The 27,906-nt window shown below is 37.4% G+C and overlaps 3 protein-coding genes across 7 annotated transcripts in view; all 3 read right to left on the bottom strand.

Moving 5' to 3' along the window:
- LOC120956015 (golgin subfamily A member 6-like protein 22) overlaps positions 1–27,906 on the bottom strand; it is a 111,882-nt gene that overhangs the window by 52,351 nt on the left and 31,625 nt on the right. The gene's annotated exons all lie outside the window — the stretch shown is intronic.
- Positions 696–13,760, bottom strand: LOC120957778 (protein Wnt-2). 5 transcript variants are annotated; one of them, XM_040380134.2, is made up of 8 exons: positions 13,532–13,758; positions 11,880–11,965; positions 4,927–5,081; positions 4,785–4,847; positions 4,510–4,649; positions 1,742–1,876; positions 1,136–1,326; positions 696–1,061 (listed from the first exon to the last, which is right to left on the bottom strand). In XM_040380134.2, the coding sequence occupies exons 2-8, from the start codon at positions 11,930–11,932 to the stop codon at positions 743–745; spliced, it is 1,056 nt and encodes a 351-aa protein (XP_040236068.2). In that variant the 5' UTR covers positions 11,933–11,965; positions 13,532–13,758; the 3' UTR covers positions 696–742. The 5 variants fall into 5 exon arrangements, with proteins under 5 accessions (XP_040236068.2, XP_040236067.2, XP_049465849.1 ...); XM_040380133.2 differs by having other exon boundaries at positions 11,880–11,969; positions 13,532–13,755; XM_049609892.1 differs by lacking the exon at positions 13,532–13,758 and adding an exon at positions 13,124–13,523 and having other exon boundaries at positions 11,880–11,969.
- Positions 17,734–22,500, bottom strand: LOC120958458 (DNA mismatch repair protein spellchecker 1). The gene is made up of 6 exons (XM_040381289.2): positions 22,328–22,500; positions 22,211–22,260; positions 21,616–22,146; positions 19,807–20,078; positions 18,087–19,728; positions 17,734–18,019 (listed from the first exon to the last, which is right to left on the bottom strand). The coding sequence occupies exons 1-6, from the start codon at positions 22,362–22,364 to the stop codon at positions 17,837–17,839; spliced, it is 2,715 nt and encodes a 904-aa protein (XP_040237223.2). The 5' UTR covers positions 22,365–22,500; the 3' UTR covers positions 17,734–17,836.

The following is a 27,906-nucleotide window of genomic DNA, read 5'->3' as shown; positions in this document are numbered from 1 at the left end:
AAAGGAAATGAGTGCAAAATGCTGAACAAAACTTCCATTCGCTCCATAGCAACGTCCATCGCTAAACATGAACAATGTTCACTTTAACTGTCAAAATTTTCCCATGGCTTTCTGTCATTTTACTCTAAACGCTTCGACCTGTTCTCTTTCAAGGACCTTGGAACAAACTGTCGAATTGTGTCTCGATGTATTAGTGAGGAAGAACACCATAAGCCCACCTGATATATACACTCACTTTGGTTTGTATAGAAAACCCGGTTTTTGAAAAATTCACAAAAATCTCATGGCTTGCTGAGAAAAACTTCAGATTTTTTTGTATGGAAAAACGTGCCAGCTAAAAAGTACATATTCAATAGTTGGCAGGGAATCGAAGTTCAGACTGTATCAGAATTTGTTATTTTAAGAGTTATAATCAATGTGTCGAAATCACCCCACAAGCACCCCACCCCGCAGTGCAGTCTTGACCCGCAGTGCAGTCAACACACACTTTTTTTTATTTTTATCAAAATGTTATCAAAAAATCCAGGATCCGTAGTTTCTTGTAAGATGATACATACTGAATCAAAAAACCTTTTTCGGTGTCTACTAGTAAGTTTACATTGGAAAAAGTATTGCAATCATGGGTAAACCGGTGTCGAAACTACCCCCAGTACCCCTAATCTAGGTTTTATACACAATAACAAACAAAGGATTCGTCTATCGATAGACAGTGAATTTATTTAGTGAACATTATGATCATATTTTATTTACAAGTGTATGCTTCCTTTCGCTCTGAACATACATCGCATGTAACCGTGCAGCACCATTTAAACTTACAATTACACTGCCAGGTTCGTTCGATCTGATGGGTGTTGTAGCCTCGTCCACAGCACAGTAGATCACAATGATCTATGGATTGCGAAGTGCGGTTGCAATTTCGATCGGCTGTACCGAGTACTCCAATACTGATATTACGCTCGCAATAGTTAGGCGAAGGCTCCAGATAAACCAATTCAGTTCTCTTTGGAATTTGACTGTCACCCAGTGTCTTCCCATTTTTGAGCAACGGTTTGTTCACTTTTCTATAAATGAAATATATGGATTAGTATCATAACTTAACACTAACGAAAATGTTATAATCATATCACAAACATACCGTTTCAACACGAGTTGCGGTTGATTATTTCTAATGTTAATACCGTGAACAAGTTTGGCTTTGCGATATTTCTTCATCATGGCATCGCCAATAACATGAAACGAAGGCAAACTTTTCCAGCAAGTTTTCATCGCGCAGGAACCACTTACGCCGTGGCACTTACATTCTGTTCGTAGCAGTAACTTTACTAGCTATAAGTGGATTAAAAAATGACAAATCTTTAGTAAAGTATAATCGACATACCAAAATTGCTCTATATTGTTAAACATATAACATCATTACTAAATTTAAATTAAAAAATGTAGTAAAATTAGCCGAACATAAAGTACAACGATACAACTCATAGTATATGTTGCATTTTAATTTAACTTATGCTTATATATATATATATATATATAACTATATATATATATATATATATATATATATATATATATATATATATATATATATATATATATATATATATATATATATATATATATATATTTAAATAACCTTAAATAACACGTCTAGTGTTTACAATGGATGATAAATATGTACTGGTTATTTTTATTACAATTTATGTAGTTTTTGTTTTCATTTTAAATTATCGCTCTAAATTACCTTTCTTCCTACGCGGTTATTGTGCATGTTCATTAGACTCCGGTTATCGTTTTCGATTTCACGGGCATCGAGAAACTTTTTAGCAAACCGCATGCCGTAGCCAATGTCCACAGAACAGCCTCCCCATTTCCAGTTCTACTAAAAGAATATGCGAAAGGGAAAGGGGGATAATCGTCATCACCAATAGAAAAGAAACCAAACAAAACATTTAATTTCATGTCAAGTTGTGTGCAAAATCGAACATGGGATAAACAAATTAAGAGCAAATGTACAATTGGAATAGGAAAATGGAATAGGAATGTAAGTAAGTAAGTGTTCGCTAACTGGGATGTTTTTATTTTCCAGCTTGCGGACGATATTCGTTAACTGAAATGAAATTACCGTTATGCTTCAAATTACGGACACTTGGTATGTTTTTATTGAATATCTTCATATCTAGGCACTGGTCGTACCGCTTTTTGTTTTTTTTTTATAATTGCGATGATGTACTAGAATCAATTAAAAATAGTAGTCTCCTAATAGTCCCGATAAATATTTTCTGTCGGTTAGTTCACCGCAGAAGGCATTCTCATCAGTTTTACTTCAAACCGACGCCAGTGTTGTTTCTTCGATAATTCCTATAAATCGCGTCCACGTGCATTGAAACATATCGGCATCCATTGTGGAAATAGTTATGAACGTGAACAGAACAATGTTTTATCAAATTGTGCTCTAAATTTCATTAAAACACATGTTTAATCCTGTACAGAATTCGAAGCAAGACTTTTTTAGACAGTGATAACAACAAGAAAATAACGATATGTGAAGATATATGTGACAAAGGCCTCGATGGCCGAACGAAAAACACCGTCAATGCGTATATAATTTCTTCGGTTTTATGCACCTACGAGTACAAGAGAAAAGCAGCACCCAAACCCCGTTGTTTTTAACACCGTCGTTTCAAAAGTCGTTTTGACAGTCTATGGACTCCTTCACGCAGAATTCGGGTTCAAGGTGTTCAGAACTTAAAATAAGTTAAAAGCTAAAATAGTGTAGTATGAGTGTGAATTTGAAGCGAATAGACGAAATTTTGAGGCTGTCTGGTATTTGAATCAAAACGTCCGTAATTTGAAACATGAGCTCGAAACTGTCCGGAATATGAATAAAAATATCGTTGTAAATTTCACGAATTTCTGCAATGTTTTGAGTAAAAAAATTTATTTATATTTATATTTATATTTTATTTTTTTCCTCAAATGTAGAAGGTTTGCTTTGGTAAAGTGAGCTATACGGATGAAAATTGAAATAGTAAGGCCGCAAAAACACTACGCGCATTTTCGCGTGTTCAAACGCGTATAACAGTTCCGCAGAGATATCCAGCAAGAACATCTCTGCGTTTCCGTGGTAGCGCGTCCGAATGACATTTCATTTATATGGCTGGATTGTTATGGTCGTGTATTTGCGGGCCAAGAAAATATTAAATGCTAAAAATGTCATAAGTGTACATAGAAAAAACATCAAAGTATCCAGTTTGTTATGGATCTAACCAAGGTCTTTGAAAGAGAACCGGTCGATGCAAAGCCCGTTGCTAGGTTGCCATTTTCAGCTCGCTTTTTACAATTTCATGAAAAAGTGTTTACCAACAAACGAGTGATATCTAAAGAAGAATTGACGACGAATTTTATATGAAAAATATTCTTTTGCTTCTATTACTTGCGGACAATCACTCATACAGACATAAGAAGAAGTCATTTGAGTCCACTCTGTATTCAGAAATATTGATAGACTTTTTCATTCTTTGCCATTTTGTAACCATGAATCACTACCTTTGCAACGGTCTTGCCGTCGGAAGAAAAATTAAAAGCTTAGTAGTCAAAAAACTACACAGTACATGCGCCGACAAACCGACATGACACTTTCGTTACAAAAGTGTCCCACACAAAAGTACTGTCATTTGCAAGTGAGGCGATCACTTCTGTCAAAGTAAACTCTGTTCACTGCTGCTTCGATGTAAACAATTTTTCTGTGAGGCTAGATTTTGTGAGAATTATTGAACAAAATATCCAGGAAAATCATTTGTGAGAAGTAAATAAAACTATGCGCATTTGAATTTACGGAGAAAAACAAAAAGGAGGTTCAGCAGTCATGGATTCAAACCTAGAATGGACTATCTCCCAGTAACAAGGATTGACTATCCCGGCTGTATGGCAATGAATTAAGTTTCGAAAGCCTGTACAGACCGGGATGTCCGCGTAGGACATTACGATAAATATATGAATAAGAAGAAGAAAAAGAAGAAGAAGAAGAAGAAGAAGGCAACATCCATTGCTAAACATATAAGCAATGTTCAATTTAGTTTCAAAAGTTTACCATGGCTTTCTGTCTCAACTTTGCTTGGATGTTTGCTAACTGGGATGGATCCCAGTCAATGTGAGTTTATAGATCAGGTGGGCTTATCCAGTACAATTTACTCTCAACACATTGACCTGTTCTCTTTCAAAGACCTTGGATCTAACTATAAAATCAAGTTGTCTTCCTCTTTTCGTCTTTAGACGTCAAATTTTACTGGATAAGCCCATCTGATCTATAAACTCACATTGAGTGGGATCCATCCCAGTTAGCAAACATCCAGTTTGAAAGCATTTCACTTAAAAATCATCTAGTTTATGAACACACTTTGACCGTGATCCATCCCATTTAACGAACGTCCAGTTTCACAACATTTCTGTTAAAAAGCATCTAGTTAGCGAACACTTACTGTATTTAGGTATGTTACAATTCGAACTCACTTCAGACTCACTAGAAGAGAAAATTTTCTGGTTCATATCACAACCACATGTTGTAATGTTTCCTTTAGCGCAGGCAGTCGTAATTGAATATACAGCACCGGCGCTAGTTATAGCATAAGTATATGCAGCCTCTCTAGAACCTAAAAAATACAATTTTTATTCAAAACTCGAAATTACGCATGTTGTTGCTACTGCCATACTTTTCTTCGGCTTTAGCAATCAATAATAATGGTCCTGTATGTTAAATATTTTCAAATACATAATTTTCTAAGTACCTATCACTACTATCTGCCCGAACATATCAGTATTCCATACGTGAGTACAATTCCAACGATGACCTTTCATAAAATATTAATGAATATATAATGTGAGTACAGAGCATACAATATACTGGTCTATAATTTCCAACCATCTTACCATGGAACTGTTTTTGGCATTCATTTGCTCCTATCCACTGACCGGATGCTAGAGATACAACCGCATCTGATGATTCAGTGCATATCTGACGCTGGGTTTGAGTCAGACCTGGCATACGCGAGCAAAGCACCGTCGATACAAAACATTTAGCAGCCCTGTATGAACAAGCCAAAATTCACGGTATAATACGTTTTGGAATACATGTTTGGAAAGCAAAAAAAACATTTAAATGGAGCATGAATAAAAGCTATTTGAGTACCAAAACTTATTGTTATCACTAAAATGTGTAATTTGAAATAGAAATAGTATGTGGAAATAATTGTAGGGAAAAGTTTCAGAGTAATGATGTTAGTGTCGATTATCTGATTCAAACGGAACAATGTCAAACAAAACCACTATGCACGAAATCAAAACGAAACGAAACCGGTATTATGCAAGCTTGTTAGAGATTTATTTCATTGATTTGTGACATTGCTGCCAAATTGATCAGCCTTTTTTGTAAACAATAATAATAATAAAAATAAAAAAAATAAAAACTGTTACGTGAAACGCAGTATTTATCGTATAGTTTTATGATTACTCCTACGTATGGCGTTGTAATTTTTTAAATGTGTAATGTGTAATGTGTAATGTTTCTCTACTTTCTCTGCATTTTATTATTCACACACTTTTTAATTTTTTCGCACAATCATTACTTAAACTCTATTTATGAATGCAATAACATGCAATTCGTAAGGTTTAAAATTATTCAATTAATAGAAACATTGTAAATCAAAACGCTTTCCGTAGCTTTAGCCTGACGAAATGCTGTTGGACAAAAAACGGTTTCCCATTGAGTCAGATAATGCAAATTTCCTTCGTTCAGTTAGATATGTCAAACCAGAGAGAAATCTAGTTGTTTAACACGGATCATAGCAGAAAATCAGCATTTTTGACACTGTTTCACTGATACTCGAGTCACATAATTGGCTTTATTATGTTGTGCATAGAATTGCAACGCTAATAAACTATATGCTAGAATTTGCGTAAATTTTTCATGAACTTGGCATTTGCATAAGTAATGAACATTTGTATGTCATAAACAACCAAAGGTCAAAACGATTTGGCTATTTGTCAGACATCTAATGTGCGTTAATTCACAGTTGAATAGGTTTTTACTACTTAGCGTAACGTCATACGTGGACTTGGCGGCCTACACACAAGCTTTCGAGACTTTATTCAGTAGGGTAAGTGTACCAATAGTGGTGCAATTTGTAGTGGTACAGATGTGTTTTAATGAATTTAAAGTGTCAGGAAGGACAATTTCTGAATATTTTAACACATTGCAATTGGAATATGTTTTATCTTCGCAATCACAACCACTTTTACCACGAAACACATCAAATTTACGAAAAAATACATATTTTTGTGAATGATTCGTTGTACCTATAATGGTGGTATGGTTTCTATAGTCGTCGTATTGTGTTCCTATAGTGGTGGTAAACAAAGATACCTCCAAAAAATGTATAATAATAATGAAACTTTCGAAGTTGCTTTCGTATGGATATCAAGGATTACTGCTATAATATTCGTTTCTTGCGTAATTTGATTGTAAAAAAATATATAAATTAGATTGATGAAACTATTGACTAAAGTACTATATAACACCTGTCGTATAACCCACACCCGGAACAGAAAGCTTGTTTTGAGGTCGATTTTTCATTCAGCAAAATAAGCAAATTTTCGCCTTTTTTTGGTAAATTACCTACATAAAACTCATTTCTTTTGTTTCTTTTAGTGAAAACAGTACGACATGTCAAAAATATCCTCGAAAAATCTAAAACGACCTGTTTTTATTGATTTTATAACTATAACCACTAAAGGAACATGCCTGTTTTGTGTACCTATAATGGCACTATGGTAAAAAACACTTAAAAATGCATAAATATGGTCAAAAGGCAAATAATTTTAGTAAAACAATAACATTTCATAACAGTTATTTTGAAAAATTAGTAATTGCACAAGTAAGTGGTCATTTAGAACGTTAACAGAAATATGAGTTTCGTTATGAAATTCTAAGGAATTTGGAAAAATGTTGACACATTTCATATTCATATTCATATTCATATTCATATATATTTGTCTACCTTTTGGTTACACAAATGCTTAAATAATACTTATTACCTATGTTCCTAACCTAACAAAAATTAACACGAATTATCAAAATTTGAGAAAAATTTTTTTTTTTTAGAAAATTAGAGTCTAAAATTTAAAAATTAAAAATTAAAAATTAAGGCAGCACGGGATTATGGAGGGTTCTGATGCGGGATCGGAAAGAGGATAAGGGAAGGTTTAAATCAAACATAGAATATACACAGTTAAATCGACGAATTGCACGAAGAAGGGGGTCATTACGGCCCACTGCAGTTCGGCGGGAAGGGATCACTAGGGGAGGGCGGTTTCGAAGAACACGGTTAGGGGCGTAGAAAGGGATAGAAGAAAGAAGGGAAGGAGAATCAATATTACCAAGGAGTAATGCGGCAATAAAGGAGGATTGGGCATGGGAACGGCGGTTTTCCAATAGTTCCAGGCCAAGCTGCCGACACCTGTCCTCGTAAGGAGGTATGGGGGAGGACAATCCACCCAGGATTTTACATATAGCAAACCTGGTGAACGATCGCTGCACCCGCTCGATACGTTCCACGTGGGTTCGAGCTGTAGGGGACCAGACTACTGAGCAGTACTCCAAAATCGATCTGACCAGAGAGCAGAACAGAGTCTTCAGGCACATTGGGTCGGAGAAATCGCACGCAATTTTCTTTAGGAGACCCAATGTTTTCCGCGCCTGATTGACAACTGAGTCAATGTGGTGGCTGAAGGTCAAGCAAGACACCGAGGTCTTTTACGACACAAACACGATTGACTTGTACAGAATTTAGGACGTACGAGTAAGTGATTGGAGACTGCGAACGACTAAACGAAATGACGTTACACTTATCAGGACATAATGTGAGGGAATTACTAGAACACCAAGACGAAAAACGATCAAGAATATTTTGTAGGGAAATGCAATCTCTAGGAGACGAAACTGGGAGAAAGATTTTGAGGTCGTCTGCGTAGCAGAGGAAACACTCAGGAGGGAGGGTGGTACGGACATCATTAATAAAAATTATGAACAGCAAAGGACTTAGAACACTACCTTGCGGTACGCCTGCACTACATGAAAAGGGAGTCGAAAACATATCGTTAAATTTAACACTATAGGAACGATCACATAGAAAAGAACGTAACCAAGATACAAAAAGATTATTGACGTCAAGTTGTGAAATTTTATTTAGAAGTAAGGAATGAGGAATACGATCAAATGCAGATAACAAAATAATGGATTTTTCGGTCACAAAGTAATGGAATGGTCCCATTTATCTTTTAAACCCTTTGTAAAAGGCTAAAGAACATTTCACACTAACGTAAATAACTTAATTACTTTTAATTTGCCGTATGGACCGCATTTTAGTGCAATACCACCACTATTGGTACTATCACCACTATAGGTACATTTACCCTACAACGCAGCCGGATAGTCAGTCCTTGCTACTACGGTAAGACGGTTCAAATGAGGCTTGGACCATGGACTCAAAGCGCATAGGGAATAGGTTTATTAAAGTTATTATAACCGTGAGTTTAGATATACCGCCAAATAGTGCCAAAATGCAATGATATTCGATAAGAAACCCATGCAAAAATAATCTGTTTCGTGTCTTATATTTTCATACAATGTGTTAGACATTGTGAAAATTTTGACATTTAATCGAATGTCATTACACAGTTGAGGCTGACAATTCGACCAAAGTGAGTGTATTTATCAGGTGGGCTTACCATGTTCTTTCTCACTCATACATTGACACACGATTTGAAAATTCGTTCCCTAACAAAATTTAGTGTGCCTTGAAGATAAAACGGTGTCTCAAATGGCAAACATGGTAGCTAGCGTTACTCTGGAGTCAGGTTCTATTAAGGAGCACAGGCCGATGCAAAGCCCATTGCTAGGTTGCCATTTTCAGCTCGCTTTTGACAGTTTCATGGAAAAGGGTTTACAAACAAACAGCTAATAGTTATCGCGGAAAAGTGGACAAATTTACTATTAGGAAGATTATATTGGATAAATTTCTTGCGGCCAACCACTTCTGAAGAATAAAGGAGAAGTAATTGCAAACATTGAACAGTAATTGCAAACAGAAACATTGATAACCTTTTTCATTGTTTACCATTCCGCGACCACGAATTACTACCGTTTGCAACGGTCCTGCTGAAAGAACGAAAAGTTTAACAGGCATAAAACAGCACAGTACATTTTCCAACTGGGTAAAAGAAGTCTTATTAACCTTCGATTAAACACTGAGAGTAAAATGAAACATCCAATCGGCAGACACTGGTACAATATGCATACCGTCTTTTGCTGATAACCCGGCGACGAATGATAAATGAGATACTTGGATTGTATCAGCCATGATTGAATTCTAAATGTATAGGGTAAATGTACCTATAGTGGTGGTAGTACCAATAGTGGTGCTATTGCTCTAAAATGCGGTTCATAGGGCAAATTAAAAGTAATTACGTTATTTAAGTTAGTGTGAAATGTTCTTTAGCCTTTTACAAAGGGTTTAAAAGTTAAATGGGGCCATTCCGTTACTTAGTGACCGAAAAATCCATTATTTTGTGAAATGTGTCAACATTTTTCCAAAATCCTTAGGATTTCATAACGAAACTCATTTTTCTGTTAACGTTCTAAACGACCACATAACCACGCAATTACTAGTTTTTCAACATAACTGTTATGTAATGTTATTGTTTTACTAAAATTATTTGCCTTTTGACCATATTTATGCATTTTTAAGTGTTTTTTACCATAGTGCCATTATAGGTACACAAAACAGGCATGTTCCTATAGTGGTTATAGTTATAAAATCAATAAAAACAGGTCGTTTTAGATTTTTTCGAGGAAATTTTTGACATGTCGTACTTTTTTCACTAAAATAAGCAACAGAAATGAGTTTTATGTAGGTAATTTACCAAAAACAGGCCAAAATTCGCTTATCTCGCTGAATGAAAAATTGACTTCAAATCAAGCACACTCTTCCGGGTGTCGGTTGACGACAGGTGTGATGCGGTACTTTAGTCAATAGTTTCATGGATCAAATTTATACATTTTTTTACTATCAAATTACGCAAGAAACCTATATTATGACAGTAATCCTTGCTATTCATACGAAAACAGCTTCGAAACTAAGTTTCATTGATATTATACACCGTTTTTGATGCATCTTTGTTTACCACCACTACAGGAACACAATACGACGACTATAGGAACCATACCACCATTATAGGTGCAACGAAGCAGTCACAAAAATATGTATTTTTTCGTAAATTTGATGTATTTTAGGGTTAAAATGGGTGTGATTGCAAAGATAAAACATATTCCAAAACATATGTGTTAAAATATTCAGAAATTGTCCTTCCTGTCACTTTAAATCCATTAAAACACATCGGTACCACTACAAATTGCACCACTATTGGTACATTTACCCTATAGGTTTAACAGCAGGCAGAATTCCGCGGTCGCAAAATTCCGGTCCGTGTATTTTTGGCCTTATAATATTCTAAAAGGTAATGAGTGCAAAATGATGAACAAAACTCTCATTCACTCCATAGCAACGTCCATCGCTAAACATAAACAATCTTCACTTTAACTGTTAAAATTTTCCCATGGCTTTCTGTTAATTTACTTTAAACGCATCGACCTGTTCTCTTTCAAAGACCTTGCTCTGGAGTAGTTAAAAGAAAGCAGCCAAAAAGCCACGAGACGGTCAGTTTTTAGATTGACATCAAGATATGAAGCTCACCTGATCCTAACAAAACCGTTACTTCGCAATAAATTTTTAAACAAAAGAGGTGATTTTTGAATGTATATAACCAGGAAGCAAGGAATAGTGTACCAATCGAACAAAAAACCGCAGAACGCTTATGGTGAGTTTTAACCAATAACCGATCAGTGTTCCAGTTTACACACTATCAAGTTCCGTTCATTTTATCACGAATTATTCTCAAAACTATAGAAAATAGTGAAAAAATTGGACAATCTTAGGAGTGAGTACAGTGAACCCTCTCTTATTTGACACCTCTCCAATTTGAAAAACCTCTCTTATTTGAACATTTTGCACAGTCCCTTGATTTCCAGTACATTTTTGTTCCTCCAATTTGGAAAACCTCTGAAATCTGTGTCCCTCTTATTTGTGTATGGTGTTGCCATGGTTATTGAAAGATGTATGCTCGAATTGGCAATCCTGTTCGCAGTTTCCTATAGAAACAGTTAAGGCTGCATACTAAATGTTCTGTCTCTTTCTTGTTTGGATGGACCTTTCATTAACTTTCCACCTCTGTAATTTCCACCTCTGAAAACCCCTCTTATTCGACAGTCCCATCGCCTCTCAAATAAGAGAGGGTTCACTGTATTCGGAAAAATCAAACTGTCAAACCGGGTTTTTTTCCTCTTTTCGTTTTTAAACGTCAAATTGCACTGGATAAGCCTATCTGATATATCAGCTCACTTTGAATTCGACACAAACGTGCAAATAATTGTCAGCGTGATAAGATTGAACCATGCTGATTCTAGCTTCACGCTTCACCGCTTGAAATTGTTACGGTATGTTTAAACTCATGGTTCATTATCATTATCAATCATTATTTTCTTTGTAATAGTGAAATAAATGTACCGTGCCTAGGATGCACTATATATTTATAGAAACCTAACCATTCTTGACGATACTGGTTGAAGCTTCTCTAAAACTAGGTTTATAAAAAACACTATATTATAATTTTTTCTAATCTGGTTAACCATGTTATGTTACCATATTTACGTATAGGTGCAATTTACTGTATTAAAAAATACACCCGTTGCACACATACTTACAGCATACCTTATTTTGAAGACAGTGAGAATAACAAACAGCGTTGCTGCAACGTTTCTCATTTTATCCCGTTGTTTGCAAAAACATTGTATGGCCTTCCTGAAAGATTGGTAAACTTATTATTACTTTTGTTTGTGCAGAAACTAATTCGATCCCTCATTAACAAAAAAAAAAACAAAACAAATTAATTCGATGGTGCTAGCTACAGTCTTGAAAGCCTGTATAGGCCGGCATGTCCGCATAGGACGTTACGCCAAATATAAAAAGAAGAAGAACTGAAGTCGGAATACAATGATTGAACACTTTTTACTTGGCACGCCCTTTAATTGAACGCACTATATTTGGTTGAAAGTTCAATTGAAAAGCATGCATCTTCTTCTACTTTTATTAGGCGTAAATGTCCTACGCGAACATCCCGGTCTATACAGACTTTCGAAGCTTTATTCAGTACCACGCAGCCAAATAGTCAGTCCTGCTAGCTTCAGGGGAGACGGTCCATCCTGGGTTTTAATCCACGACGGGCATGTTGTTAAATCGTACGAGTTGACGACTGTACTACGGGACCGCTAATAAAAACATGTAGAAAACCGGTTTTTGATCATTTCACAAAAATGTCAAGGCCTATTAAGACTGTTTTTATAGAAAAACGTGCCAAATGAAATAATTCACACAAACTCAAATTCAACAGTTGGCATGTAATCGAAGTTTAGCTAGTGAGTTCTAGCTGCAATAAACTATAATAAATATAAACAACTTGTAGTAGTCTTATATGATTTTGTACTTATTTTACATAGATGTTTTTTTTATAAAATTCAATACACAACATAGATATTAATATTCTGCTTAAGAAACTAATGGACGGTAATGATTGTGTATTCATAGCACATATTTATAACAAACAGATAGCGCGTGTTAGAGCAACTGTTTTACCAAACACTTTGTTGATAATTGTCAAATAGCGAACGCAGAAAATAACTTGATTTAATCACACACACAATGAAAGACTGCATCATCAGTAGCAGTGACAGCCGTCAAAGCGACGAACCCTTTTTCGGGATCAGGAAGCAAGCTATTACGAAGAAGACGATTCATTTGCAACACTCGATGGCCTCCACATGACATTGAAAGTGTTTGATATTCTATCTCCGTAAGCCGAGCACATCTATTTAGCATTATCAAATGATCACACCCCTTTAAAATTGTTGATTTTACAACGCATTCGCTAATTTACAACGCATTTAAATTTCCTTTACCTTAAACATAGAATAACGATACTTTTTTCATATTCACTGAATTAATCTGTTCAACATAATACGAAACGCCGCTAAGATTTGATCGAAGCAAAGAACGAACTAGATCACGGAATCGTAGCACGTCTGAGAAGCTAATATAAAGGGCAGCATACACGATTGGCCAACTACGCTGCACTAACACATGGTTCATCACTACTGAACAACACTATTGTAAAGCAGGCTGGAACAGATTTTTATACAACACACTGCGTCCCTTGCAGCATCTAACAACCCCTCCGAAGCAAATGTAGCGACACACATGTATACCGAAAACCATTGATTAACTGTTAGCTTGATACAATTGTAAAGAAATGTTAAAAGGAAAGATTTATTCTTTACTCATTTCTTTACATTTTCTGCGTTGGTTACCTTTCCAATCCCTTGCTGTAGTACGAGTTATTATGTTTTCTTTTCTTTTACTCCCGTGTTCGTCACTCGTTGGTTATCTTACACTACACCTTTCGAACAAGTTGCTCTGAACAGCTTCGCGGACGACGAACGACTGAAAGCGTCGAAGACTTCGTTGATGATCACTGCAATAACGATAGCGACGAAAGTCAACCATCGCGTGCCTGCTTAAACTTGAAGCTGAATGTTGCTCACTGGTAGGATGGCGGAGAAGGTGGAGAAAAAACTCGTTTTGCGTCTGCTTCAAACCGCTACACATATTCAACATTAGCAAGGAAGGCTTCGAATCGGACATAGCAAACCATTGAGAAAACGTAGAATAGGATCTCATGATGCCGTCATTGCGCTACATCGTGTGATGTTAGCCTGATATGTGGTAAGATATTCAAATCCACCTAACAGCCATTATAAATTACTGCTTGATGCATTTTCATGCATTTATGTTTTGTTTTTGTTTTTTTTTTTCATTTATAATACCCACAAATACCTTAAGTATTAGATCGTATTAATCTATGAAAACTTGTTTTTATTTCTGAATAATGAACTAAATTGTATCCTTGGAACTGATAATCAAAAACTTCGTTCATGAAATTCGCAGTTTGTATCTTTATTCTTGTTTTAACAATATCGATTTAAATATTATGCTGAAAACATCTTACATTCTGAAATAACTGATTCCTTTCTTCTCTTCTTCTTCTTTGGCACAACAACCGCTGTCGGTCAAGGCCTGTCTGTGCCTGTAGTGAAGTGAGTTTGGCTTTCAGTGACTTATTGTTACCATAGCAGGATAGTCAGGCCTACGTATGGGGGCACAGTCTATTCGAGACTTGAACCCATGACGGGCATGTTGTTACATCGCACGAGTTGACGACTGTACCACCAGACCAGCCCACTGATTCCTTTACAATTACTTTTTATTCACGAGGGACGTACTGTAATTTACGCTTACAGGATTTCGAATCATAATAATGGACTACTTAATCCACGCGGTAGAATGTTGTAAATGGTTAGGGGATGTTGGCAACGTTGCTATGGAGGTTTTTAAGCTTATAGGGCAGCGATGCCAAACTCATTTGACCCCGCGGACCAAAATTATACTGAAATTAATAGCACGAGCCGCAGCCTAGTTTTTTATGACATTATAGTATACAAAAATCAGATCTTTTGCAGTTCTTTTTATTTCATTTTGGGATAACAATTACATTGCATTTGTTAAAACTTTGATATAAAATAAAGTAAAAAATAAATTATCAGATTACTTTCAATTAGCCATGCAACCGTATCGGGGAACTCGTTCGTTCCCGGGAACGTTCGCCGCGACGTTCAATTTCACTCATTTCATTCTCATTTCTCATCACCCTCTAGATAAAAAATCAGAAAACCGTCTCAGATATATCAGATATGTTTGTACTGCTCAACCTAGTGGTACAACCATGTCCACTCATGAGCGACGAAAACAATATGCCACAAAATTCAGGGTTTTATACATGTGTATGAGATTGAAGCTAAAATGCGAGTTGTATCTTTAACACATTTATTCATCCGAAAGGTTATAACAGAATTTGCTTTATATTTTTCATCCATTACTATAAAATTGTCTGGAATTGAGGGGTTATTTTTGTCAAAATAAATAGATTTTTGAATTTATTATTTTTTTGTGCATACATGCTTAGAAGGTACAATAAAACATCGACAAGGTAAGTATACGATTCTATCTTCACGATTAACATGAGAGGGACAGGGCTTATACCCTGAACGTACCCGAAAGGTATGCATGCTTTACTCATCAGGATCTAAAGGCAAGGACAAGGCAAAAGAGACACAGAAAAGTTTCCTCACGGCTACACATGTCCTTTTGATGCGCACACATGTTTAACGAACACAACTATTCGGGATGGCTCGGTAAAGGTCGGGTGGGCGCCAGAACGCAAAGCCACAGACTTTTCCATGATTTTGTATGATTTTGGCTGTTTTGGACCATACATGTAGGCGCTCGCAAGCGGTCGCGAGCGAAAGACCGAAAGATCTCGTGGGCTACATTTGGCCCCCGGACCACTACTTTGACATCTCTGATATAGGGGAATAGTTTTAACGCTCAGAACATATTTTCAAAACAGCTATAAAGTTTTGCATCCAGGTATGGAGAGCTCGGTTGTAATGCTGTAGAAATAAAACTTAGATTTTTTTTAAAGAACCACGTGATGATTAATCAGTTTGAGGGAATTAAATACAGGTGTCCCCCGAGTTACGACCCCCTCGATTTACGACGATTTGCAGATACGACGATTTAGATTTTGGCAGTTTAAAGATGTCATTGAAAAGAACATGATGTTCTTTTTTTAAATTTGCTGATAACCGTTACACACACATTTTCAAAGATTCCCCAACTACCCGATCTTGAGTATCTATATCGTGTAAACGGGTTTTGGAGTTAAATTTATACATTATCCAACATTTTATTAATTAAAATTCTCGATATCAGAGATATCGGATCTTCAACGTAGGTTATAAACTTTATATTCAAAGATATTCGACATATGACTATATCTATTTACGCCTTGCTTTGGGACATTTTTTCAGTCCCAAATTCAGTCGTATCTCGCGGGTCACCTGTACATGTTTTTGTATCATCGTGAAAAATAATAATTAATTCATAATTTCTATTTGATGTATCAACATTCTCGTTTGTTACATTATCTTATCGACTGGTCCTTATCTGCAGCTACATTTCTCCTCATATTAAAATAGTGCCCTCGTTACATCTGATTCTAAGAACCAGCCTGGAACCACTGAAGGCAGTCCTTTGTCAAACGATTTCTTCCAAAACTATAATATCACCCTTAAGAATCTTTATGTTTTCAGTTAATTAGTGAATAGCTTGTCCGACTCAATGTTATTATAGATTAAGTACTATCTCCTTATCTCCTTATCTCCTAGTACAGTAGTACAGTCTTCAACTCGTACCACTTAACAACATGCCCGTCATGGGTTCAAATCCCAAATGGACCGTGCCGCCATACGTAGGACTGACTATCCTGCTATGGGGTGATCAATAAGTCACTGAAAGCCAAGCCCACAAGTAGTGGTACAGGCGCAGGCCTTGATTGAGCCAAAAGAAGATGAAGAAGACTATCTCCTTATAATGATCCTAAAACGTCCCAAGTGCCACACCTCCAATAAACGGGTATGCGAAACTATACAACAGGAGAAAGCTCAGAAAGAAAAATGAGAAAGCTCTCCAAGCGAGGAAGCTCCACTGGTTAGGTATCATACCAACAGATGGTACCACCAGCTTTTTGCTATTTTTAGAATGCATGAGTCATTTGCCATCTGCTAAACGAAGTATTTCTACATTCCGTTTAGGTAAGGAGCTTGAGTCGTTTAGAACCCGTTTAGTGATCGTTTAGTGGTTTGTGGCAGTTGGGACCCATATATCTGACCACACGACCATTCATATTGATTTTTGCTAGGAAAGTTAGAAGGCTATATAGGTCACGATTAGATGAAGCTTGTCGAAACACATTGCAAGTGCAAAAAAGGACAGCTATATAATGATGAGTTAATTATAATAACTCATCATTATATTGGTCTTATACGCCGTCTATTAAGCAAACAGGTGAAGCTATGGAGCTTTCTTTTTTGTCATTTATGCTTAATCTGTGGCGCTTGGGTTGTTAGTTGGCACAAAATTATGCAATTTTTTTTGCTACGTGCCGAACCCAACTGATTATAAATTGATTCAGTACTTTTCTTTATTTTGCAACAAAATTTTAACTATTACAACATAACTGTTATCCCAAAATGACATGAAAAGAAGTGATCAAGATCTGATTTTTGTATCACATTCTTCTTTCTTCTTTGGCTCAACAACCGATGTCGGTCAAGGCCTGTCTGTACCCACTTGTGGGCTTTGGCTTTCAGTGACTAAAGTCAAAGTAACGTAACATTTTCTTTAACTCTGGCAAAGTCATCGTGGGCCGTATTACAAGCTCTTGAGGGCCGCATGCGGCCCGCGGGCCTTAGTTTGGAGATCCCTGGTATAAAAAATAGCGGCCCGTGCATGAGTTTGACACTACTAATTTAAAGGCTTTCATACGTAAACACTTATCAAAATCATTTCTATTTGGGAGAGGCATCGCAATCGCAATAAGAAACAAACATCATTCATTTCAAATATCCAACAAATTCAATTCAAATTTATTACATCACAAACAACTATTGTCTTGTTGGAGAATACGATGGAATGATACATACGGAAACCCTTTCTTAATTAACCAAAAATAACAATCTTTCCAATGCATCAGGAGTCAAAGCAAAATTATCACTGTCACAATCAAAATTATCGATCTCAGAGAAACACTTTTGCAGCACCGCCAAACAATCAGTATCATGCTTTTCTTTAATGACTCCTCGATGATCTTCACATTCATTGTAGAACTTTTGAGCTAGCTGAAAGTAAACAAATGGAGTAATTGCAGATTTTGTTTCGATTTACATCATTCTTACACGTTCTTACCTTTATGACACCTGGCGGAAAATTAGCCAGCTTAGCGACTTGTATGCCAAAACTTTTCTCCATTACTCCCGGTTTTACCTGATACAATAAAGTCAAACATTCGCCATCAACTATGGCTTGCATGTGACAGTTTTTCACGTTTTCTACGTAGCTGGCAAGGTCGGTTATTTCCTGAAAATGGGTGGCAAATAAGGTAAAACATTTGCTCTCTTTTGCTAGCCATTCAGCGATGGACCACGCAATGCCGCATCCCTCATATGTTGATGTGCCGCGCCCAAGCTCGTCGATTATTACAAGCGATCTATCTGTTGCTCTGCGAATTATTCCTGCAGTTTCGATCATCTCCACCATGAATGTACTGAGTCCTTTGGTAAAATTATCATCGGCGCCAACTCGCCCCAAGATGCAATCGAAAATTGACATTTCTGCACTCTCGCATGGTACGAATGAGCCGATATGAGCCATTAAGACAGTGACTCCCACAGATCTTATATAGGTACTTTTGCCACCCATATTTGGGCCGGTGATAATGTAAGTGGAAGTTTCCTTGGCGTCAAACATTGCATCGTTGGCGATATAGTTGACATCTTCTTGCAACTCCAAACAGGGATGACGCACTTGAATCAGTTTTAACACACTTGGACCTTCGCGATACATTTTGGGCCGTACGTATGGGATCGGTGCAGTTGAAGCACTCACTGCAAAGCTTACCAGACAGTCTAAGTACGCTATCTGACTATTGAGCATTGTCCATGGTTCTACATATCCTACAGCTACACGTATCACTTCTGCGACAATAGTTTGCTGTTGTTCCTCATACGCAATTTTTAACGTAGCAAAAGACTCGCTGTAATCTTGTAGTTTAGTTGTGATAAACCGAACGCCACCCTTTACGGCATCTAAGATGCGATAGGAATTGTTCTTCCGTATTAAAGTTTCATCTTTAAGCGTGATTCTAAAATGGTAACCATGTTGGCTAACAAATTCAAGCTTAATAGACGATCCCGCATCCAATCCGATGTCTTTGGCTACTGTGGATAGATGATGCTTCATTTTAGAATAAACTTCGTCCATTTCTTCTTTTCGCTTCTTTAGCTGGCTGTCGAAATCAGCTTTTACAAGATATTCGCCATGTTCGACCGCTTGCAAGTCAATGATTTGTTCAACCATGGATTTAAATAGCTTCAAATCATTCAAGCTATCCTTGATAGGATTGTATATATTGTTCAGCACAGCAATACTTTCTAGATCGTTCGTTTCCAGAAGAGTTAACATTCTTGGCACACGTAAAATAACTTGGTACAAACGAAAAATGTCCTGCAGCGAAGCTTTTCTGCGTAAAAGACGCTTGAGCACGAACATTATATCTGGAAGCTTTTTAAGATGATTATCATAAAGCTCAGAGCGTACTATGGTATTGTTGACAAAATACTCCACAATATCGTGCCGATCTTTGATAATCTCATAATCTTGTAGCGGCTGTTTCATCCATTGTGCCATCAATCGGTGGCCTTGTGGTGTGCGACACCTATCAAGTACGCCCAGAACACTTTGCCATCGATAGGCGTTCGATTTAACTGACGTGCCTGGGTTTGGAAAAAGATTCAAAGCCGATACTGCAGCTGCATCAAGATGAACAAAGCTTGAATAGAAAAATAAATAAATAAACACATTAAAATTAACAGGAAAACAATACATCATTACACGTTTGATATTTTACCGGTTTGCATCGAGCGATTCCAGACGAAACTGACCATGGTTGCCTGGTTCTTGAGTAAGCTCGAGATAGTTTAAGATTACACCCAGTGCACTTAGAGCCAGCGATTTAGATACTTCTGGAATGGTGTTTGCGTTTGGATGCTGTCCCTCGCGGAACCGCAGCAGTTTGTTCAAACTGTCGATGACATCGACTTTATCCTTCATAAATTCTTTCACCTTGCGTGTTGTAACGATCACATTATTACGCTTCATAATTTGCTCGACACGTTCGTACTAAAGAATTAACGAGAATGTTGAAAACAAAATAGACGTATGAGCGATACACATCAAACATGTTGGGATATGCAAAGAGTACAAAAGAGGCAAACTTTAAGCGTAACACTTTCAATAGTAATAAAGTTATGGCACCTGTCTGAAATTGTATAGCGGATATTGCGGATTACTGAAGATAATATTTTTATTTGTGGCCTTTCTCATGTGAGTCGATTCTATTGAAAAACCAGGAATAATTATAGTCACGGAGCTCGAAATCTCTTATCTCTTTAAGCTATACCTACTACTACTACTTTATATTTAAAAAAAGCTAAAAAAAACTACATGAACAAAGAACGAAGTAACATATTAATCTGTTTTATGGACAAGGAAACTTAACGTTTCATGGCGTATTGATAATAGAAATCTCAAGGGAAGCTTACGTGCAGGCCAAAAAGACAGAAAAAGATGAAAATGGCACACATTACGGAAAATCAAAACAATACGGCGTTCTTAGTAGTGATGCGCTGTATGGAGCACACCCACGACTCCGATACGATTCCGATCCGACTCCGACTATTGTTAGTCCGATTCCGACTCCGGCAATATGGAACCACTAGATCTACCCGGAGCCGGAGTCGTTCGGAGTCGTCCAGAGTCGTCCAGAGTGGTCTGGAGTCGCCGGAGTCGTTCGCAGTCGGAGATTCTGAACGACTCCGAATGATTCCGGGCGACTCCAGACGACTCCGGCTCCGGACGACTCCGGACGATTCCGAACGACTCCGAATGATTCCGGATGACTCCAACACCGGGCATCTCCGGGCTACTCCGGGCCATTTCGCACGATTCCCAACGACTCCGGATATTGCAGCACGGACCTACCTTCCGGAGTTGATTCCGAACTTATCGGAGTCGAATCTGAGTCAACTTCGGATTTTTGCCAACTTTACCCACGACTAGTTCTTAGTTGGTGATGTGAATTGAACCAAATGTTGCCTATATAAACATGTTCTGATGCTCAAAGATCCTAGCATATGTTACTTAAGACTAAGCGTGACAAATGAATGACCGAAATGTGACTATGTTATAATGAATGAATGTAAATGAATTCGCTTCAAGTGGGCCACTTGCGGTCCGTTGAATTTTAATTAATAAATAACAAATAACAAATAAATATGGTAAACAACAAAAAGTATCTGAAGTCAAGGCTAGAAAGCTTACTGACAAGTGATGTGATTAACCATATGAAGAAAATTGCGAAGTTGTATTGGAAATTCAAAACCAGCAGTTGCCATGAACGATATGTTGTATATACCAACACTTATTGCGAATTTATGCTACGTGAAGGGAATTGAACGACAAATTGAAGGGAAGTTACATTCAGCAAAAACACAAATATATTATATTCGAAAAGATCGATTATACGAAATAGATGTCCTAGCACCAAATATCGAATTTGTTATTATTGCTGATACTGATATATGGCATTGTTGGTACAGTGCCAAATAATAAAACCGATTTAAGTATTCTTTTAATATACACAATATGTGCAACTTACCTCTGCTGCGACACTGGGAAGTAGACACTCTTTAGGTCCCGTAACTACAATTAAAGCCTCCAGCTCAGTGTAGAAATCATCGTCGACAAATTCAATCACGGCCATACGTCTCTCATTTACTTCGATAAATCCTAAACCAATCATTCGTTGCTTGGATTCATGACGAATGTGCAGAGCAATCAGAGCCGAACCGATAACCATTTCGTTATTGTTGTTAAACAAAACATCTTCGAAGTGTGCCAAATTCCCTGGTGATCCTTTATACTGGATCGACCAATCATTCTCATGTTTCCTTTTCGATTCCTTCGAATACACTTCTATTCGATAGTTACGCACGAGCAGTAGGTCTCGAATAAGTCCCTCGAAATTGTTTTTACTCAAGGAAACATACGGCAACTGCTGATTATCTACTTCCATAATTTTGATCGCGTTCGAAGACTTAAAAAGTGTTTTGGCAACAAATGCGGCATCAACGCCATGGCAGCTGTAATAATCCGTTCGATCGAAAATTCGCACAGTAGTAGCCGGTTTCTATAGATGATAGACACAAGGAAGTTAAAATAAAAAAAGCTAACTTTTGAACTGCTTTTCATACCTCGCCTAATGACTTATAAAACTCGATGAATGTTCGCTGCTGTGCTTTGTCTGCAACGAATAAAATACGAATAAACTGTGGAAGTACAAACACATGGGTTTTTATTAATTTACGTACCTAGATTTAGACAATGTAGTGGTTTCAAGGTCGACATTTCGAAATGCTGTTCGATACAAACAGAACGGCTGTATTGAAGATATAATTCACAACAAATCCGGCGCAGAGCGTATTCAGAAAGACAAACATATGGAATACGCGCGAAATTTGTTTCATTCGATTTTATATGACAGCCAATAATGGGAACGCGAATAACAAGGTGCTTAAAAAGCCAAGGACTGTGTAGGAACGAGGTCAAATGACCGTTCAAATAGACATAGAGCGAAAACACCTCGCGCAACAAAATGTAGCTCAAAAAAAGACCCAGTCAACCTACATGTTAGTTGAAAAACATACAAATTAAGTTAAGATGAGTTAAATTTTATTTTAAGGAGTTTTGAATCAGTCTGGGTCGTAACAAAATGGATAATTCGTTTGTTTCCGATGAAGCAGAAATGTCGCGCGAGATCAGTAGCTCTGTAGGCAATTTTGAGCTACTTTTTGTCGCACGCGCAACGTTGTCGCTATTTCGCCTCCGAGATACGACAGTACAGTCTGTTCCCGAGTTACGCGGTTTCTTCGTTCCCGACAGAATCTATGAAACCGTGTATTTTTTTCATAATAATGTAATAATGTGGATTCTGTGGAAATGTGTTTGTAACGATGATCAGCACAGAAATTCAAAAAAATACATCAATCTCGTCTCAATGACCACTTTTGATTGTCGATATCATAATCTGCAAATCGTCGTAGCTCGAGGGGGTCTTAATTCGGGGAACGCCTGTCCCAAGCTCCCGACCACGCTGGATTTCGCTGGTCTTTTCGGGGATAATTCGTTAACGAATTTTCCCCGAAAAGACCAGCGAAATACAGATCATTTTCGGGGATAGTGAACACACGTGAAGGATGAACCCATGCAAAAAAGAGCTAAAAATAGAAATGAACATTCGGATTCATTCCCTTCCCTCATCGCTAATTCTACACCACATCGCTAATTCTACTTCGAATCACTTTGCCAGTTGCGCCACAATATCATTATTCATGATCGTGCTATTTGCTTGTTTTGTTGTATGAAGGGGTACTGATACTAAATGAATTAAAAGAAATAATTAAAACAATAAAAACAATAGATTGACTATTAAACACGCATTTCTAACAATGAGTAAAGGAGTCTGAAGTTACTGGAGCTGCATATTTTAAAAAGAAATCAAAACTTTAAATCATCGATGAAAATAATAAAAATGGAATTGAACTCATGTCGTCCATGGTGCAAACATTACACCATTACCATTTGACCACTACTAGTTCATGAACATGAATCGTCATCTATCAGTTTTAAGCCCTTCAAATATAGCACAATGAACAAAGAGATGTGTAAAAGTTCATCGATGCGTGTGAGAGAGTAGAGCTGATGAATAGAAAGAGATGGCATGAGTTTATGTTCATTATCCCCGAAAAATTTCGCTTGGGGTATGTCTATTTCAACGGTAACAGTTCAAAAAGATATAGAGCGCCAACGTCGCGCACGATAAAAAAGTAGCTCAAAATTTCACTCCGTGTAGATCAAAGTAGCTTATTTGGTCCAATCAACCTAAGACATTATAAAAATTAAAAATATAAAAAAAAAATAAATTAAAATGTGTTCAAATTTATTTATTTCAGTTTTTAATATGTCTGCCTCATAAACAAACTGGATAATTCGATTGTTTCAGATGAAGCAGAAATGTCGTGCGAGACGAGTAGCAATGTTTGCAAAATTGAGCTACTTTTTGTCACGAGAGACGTCGTCACGCGGGACGTTTTCGCTCTACAGTCTATTCCCAGGTTACGCGGTTCTCGACTTACCGTAGCAATAGACGATGCGCAATCTCAGATTGCGCATATATTTATCTGTCAAACGGGTCGGTTTGATATATTTATCTGTCAAAAAAAATTATATATCTCGGACATATAATCTTGAAAATTTATGCGCAATCTTGGCGCAATCTGAAATTGTATGGAAATGACGTTTATAGCTAAGGGTTGGCTACGCGAAATGACTTATGTTTTGATAAAACGAATATATGCGCAATCTGAGACTGCGCATCGTGTATTAATACGGTTACGCTGATTTGGAGATACGCGGTTTTCTAATTTTGACAGATCAAACATCAAATCAGTACAATTTGCTTCAAGAATTGTCCAACGCATTATAAGCACCGACAAACCGACGTGACACTGGCGTTACAAAAGTGTCCCACATGAAAGTACAGTCATTATCCGATATACGCTATCGTACGGGACTGAGCGCAACAGCGTATCTCGAGTTTTCGCGTATAGCGGATTCCTATGGAAAAATAGTTTACACTACCGGTTCGAGGGTTGAAATATATCGCCATAGAGTTTTGCATTAAAGTTTTTTGTCATAAAACAAGCATCTTTTGCACAAATTTAATGCAAAATGCATTAAGAACAGTAAGGAAATTCTAAAAGAACATAAAATATTTCAAAGAATCAAAATATTTGCAAAAAACACATGGAGCTGTCAAATTTAGAGAAATCGCGTACTGCGGATTCGCGTATATCGAGTATCGCGTACTGCGGATAATTGCTGTACTGTCATTTACCAGTGAGGCGCAAGGTGTATGGATATTAGGAGGTGAAGTGCTTCAGAGCAAATTGACATTTCACGACTTGACATAACAATACTGGGGGCTCCGGTATTAAAATCAGGGAGGGTTGGAGGGGGGTATAGAAAATTGTATGCGATTTGACATAACAATACTCAATGATGGCGCCCGGAAAACGCGCTAACAATTCACCTCCTTAATAAAGACACCTTGGTGAGGCGATCACTTCTGTCAAAGTAAGCTCTGTTCACTGCTGCTTCGATGTAAACAACTTTTCTAAATACAGTAGAACGTCGATTATCCGGGGACGGATTAACCGGCGGGCGGCTTAACCGTGCGCATAAATCTGACAGCTGTTCATACGTACGGCGAAAGTTTGCAGCGATAATCAATTGGGAAACCAGTTTCTTGTGCAGCTCTGTAGTGTCTAAGGGTATTTTCGAAATTCATTTTTGCTCATGAACAGTTGTTAAACCTACAGTTATTGATTAAAATAATATTCTACTAACGATTAATCGATTGATTCTAGGTGAATTAATAATAAAACTAGTGAATTTCATATGTTTTATATGCGTTTGACATTTCTTGGACCATTATCCGTGCAAATCGATTAACCGGCAACCGTCCGGTCCCGAGCTGCCCGGATAATCGACGCTCTACTGTACAAATTGCGAAGGAACTTTGAGGCACGATTTTGTGAGAATTATTGGACAAAGGACACACAGGAAAATCATTTTAAAAGTTTTCAAATCAATGCAAAAGATGTGAGAAGTACATAACACAATACACATTGGAATTTGCGAAGAAAAACAAAAAGGGGATTTAGCAGATTATTCTCTGTGTCAGTGTAGTAAGCGAATCATTATAGAGATGGCGCTAGTGTTTAACGTATTTTCATTTGAAATAAGGAGACAACTTTTGCAGCTCATTTTGTTCGAAGTGTCACGTCGGTTTGTCGGTGTTATAAGTTGCATTTTTACCAATGAATTTAAATACTTTAAAAGTCAAAAATATCAAAATGTTCGGCAAGAATCATATCAAATAAATGACAAAGTGTACAAAAGTACTAAATTGAACCAAAAATGCCGAACAATAAATTGTATTTTGGCCGAAAACCGCCAAATTCGACTTACGCTGATATTCGAGTTACGCGGATTCCTTGGGAACGCGCCAACCGCGTAACACGGGTACAGACTGTATATCAATTTGAACGGTAAAAGCGAAAGGCCACGGGAGTGACAAAATGCTGACAAATTTTTCAAAATGTGAGCTTTTGTCACTTTTTTGAGCTTTTGTCAAAATTTTGTGACCTGGAGCAGCCAGGAAAAAAAGTTGACAAAAGTTGACAAAATTTGACATTCGTGGAAAAGCGTAAACAAACAGCTATTTGGCGCAGTTGTGACCCATTGTTATGATAATAATGCTAAAATGCATGATTCTAATTGATTTATGTACCTATTAAGTACTTCTTAAACAAAATATCGATGATATTCAGATGTTGGAGCTTTTTATCGCTCTTGTGTATGTTTTTGGTGCGGCCACGAGAAAAGCTCTTTTTTGCAGTTGACTAGCAATTTTGACAAAGTTGAAAATTTTTTCAATATTTTTTCAGCTCCGTGGCCACGCGCTATAATATGCAAAGTACAGGCGGTCTCCGAGAAACACGGTTAATGGGGACCGAAAACGGGCTCCAAATGCCGTATATCCCGAAATTCCACGTATGTCAAATCTCGTAATTTCCAGCCAAAATATCACTAATATTCGTAAAATTTTGCAAATAGGGGGTGGTTTTAGCTACTTTATTAATTATTTGATATGATACTGATACTCTTTTAATGAGTGAGAAGTGGTTGGCTACCAGGTTATTTGCTAACACTGTGCTAGCACTTCCGTACTGTGCTAGCACTTCCGCACTGTGCTAGCACAATGCGCACTTCAAGCACTGTGCTGAGCTGTGCGCACATCATAGTGTGCTGCGCACACAGTGCGCACAGTAGCACTTTACCTAATACTAAGGGCGGTGGCAACGCTCATCGGATGCAAGGTGTTATAAATGACAAGGTGAAGTTGTTCAGAGCAAAATGACATTTCTCGACTTGACATTTCTCTTCCAGGGGCTCCGGTATAAAAATCGGGGAGGGCTGGTGCGGGGTAATGAAATTTGTATGCAGAGAGTGACAGATGTCCCCCACAATGTCGCCCAGCAAAAGCGATAAAAATCAACCTTCTAAATACATTATCCTTGATCGGATGCGATTTTATCGGACGAGATTTATATGGGATTTGACAGATAACGTCGGACTTGCGATTTCGTCGCGCGAAAAAGCCTTGTCACCGCCCTAACAGCAACGTATAGTGGTGTCACTGCAGTAGCAGGTAAGAATTCCTCTGTCTCTTTCCCTTACCATTCAAATAGACATAGAGCGACAACGTCAACGAAAAATAGCTCAAAATTTCACTCTGTGTAGATCAAAGTAGCTCATTTGATCAGTCATCCAACTTGTTTAACCGTCCCAAGTGCCACAAATCCACTAAACGACCACTAAACGGCTTCTAAATGACTCAAGCACTCTACCTAAACGGAATATAGAAAGACTTCGTTTAGCAGACGGCAAACGACTCATGCATTCTAAAAATAGCAAAAAAGCTGGTGGCGCTATTTGTTGGTGGGATACCCCAACCAGTTGAGAGCTTCATCGTTTGGAGGAGAGCTTTCTCATTTCCTCTGTACTGTTGTATGGTTTCGCATTGAAGTTATGCATCGCTAGAACTAGAACGGCGATACGATTGTTTAAATACTAAACTCCAACGAAAACCACCAGCACTGAAGCAAGTGAGATTTGAGTAATAGTCGTTGGTGTTGATACCCACTTATCTGACCACACGACCATTCATATAGATTTTTGCTCGAAAAGTTAGAAGGCTATATAGGTCATGATATGATTAAACTTGTCGAAACACATTGCAAGTAAAAGATAGCAATATAATAAT

The sequence above is a fragment of the Anopheles coluzzii genome, chromosome 3 (assembly GCF_943734685.1).
Source record: "Anopheles coluzzii chromosome 3, AcolN3, whole genome shotgun sequence".
Lineage (NCBI taxonomy): Eukaryota > Metazoa > Arthropoda > Insecta > Diptera > Culicidae > Anopheles > Anopheles coluzzii.
This window is presented reverse-complemented; position numbering and strand designations above follow the sequence as displayed.

Excerpts from the sequence above, each read along its gene's own strand:
- LOC120957778 (XM_040380134.2), bottom strand. The coding sequence starts at position 11,932 with ATGAGAAACGTTGCAGCAACGCTGTTTGTTATTCTCACTGTCTTCAAA. Across the intron at positions 4,848-4,926 it reads ATGCCAAAAACAGTTCCATG|GTCATCGTTGGAATTGTACT; the intron begins GTAAGATGGTTG and ends ATTTTATGAAAG. Across the intron at positions 1,877-4,509 it reads TCTCTTCTAGTGAGTCTGAA|AACTGGAAATGGGGAGGCTG; the intron begins GTGAGTTCGAAT and ends TTCTTTTAGTAG.
- LOC120958458 (XM_040381289.2), bottom strand. The coding sequence starts at position 22,364 with ATGTCGACCTTGAAACCACTACATTGTCTAAATCTAG. Across the intron at positions 22,147-22,210 it reads TTTATAAGTCATTAGGCGAG|AAACCGGCTACTACTGTGCG; the intron begins GTATGAAAAGCA and ends TATCATCTATAG. Across the intron at positions 18,020-18,086 it reads TTCCGCCAGGTGTCATAAAG|CTAGCTCAAAAGTTCTACAA; the intron begins GTAAGAACGTGT and ends GTTTACTTTCAG.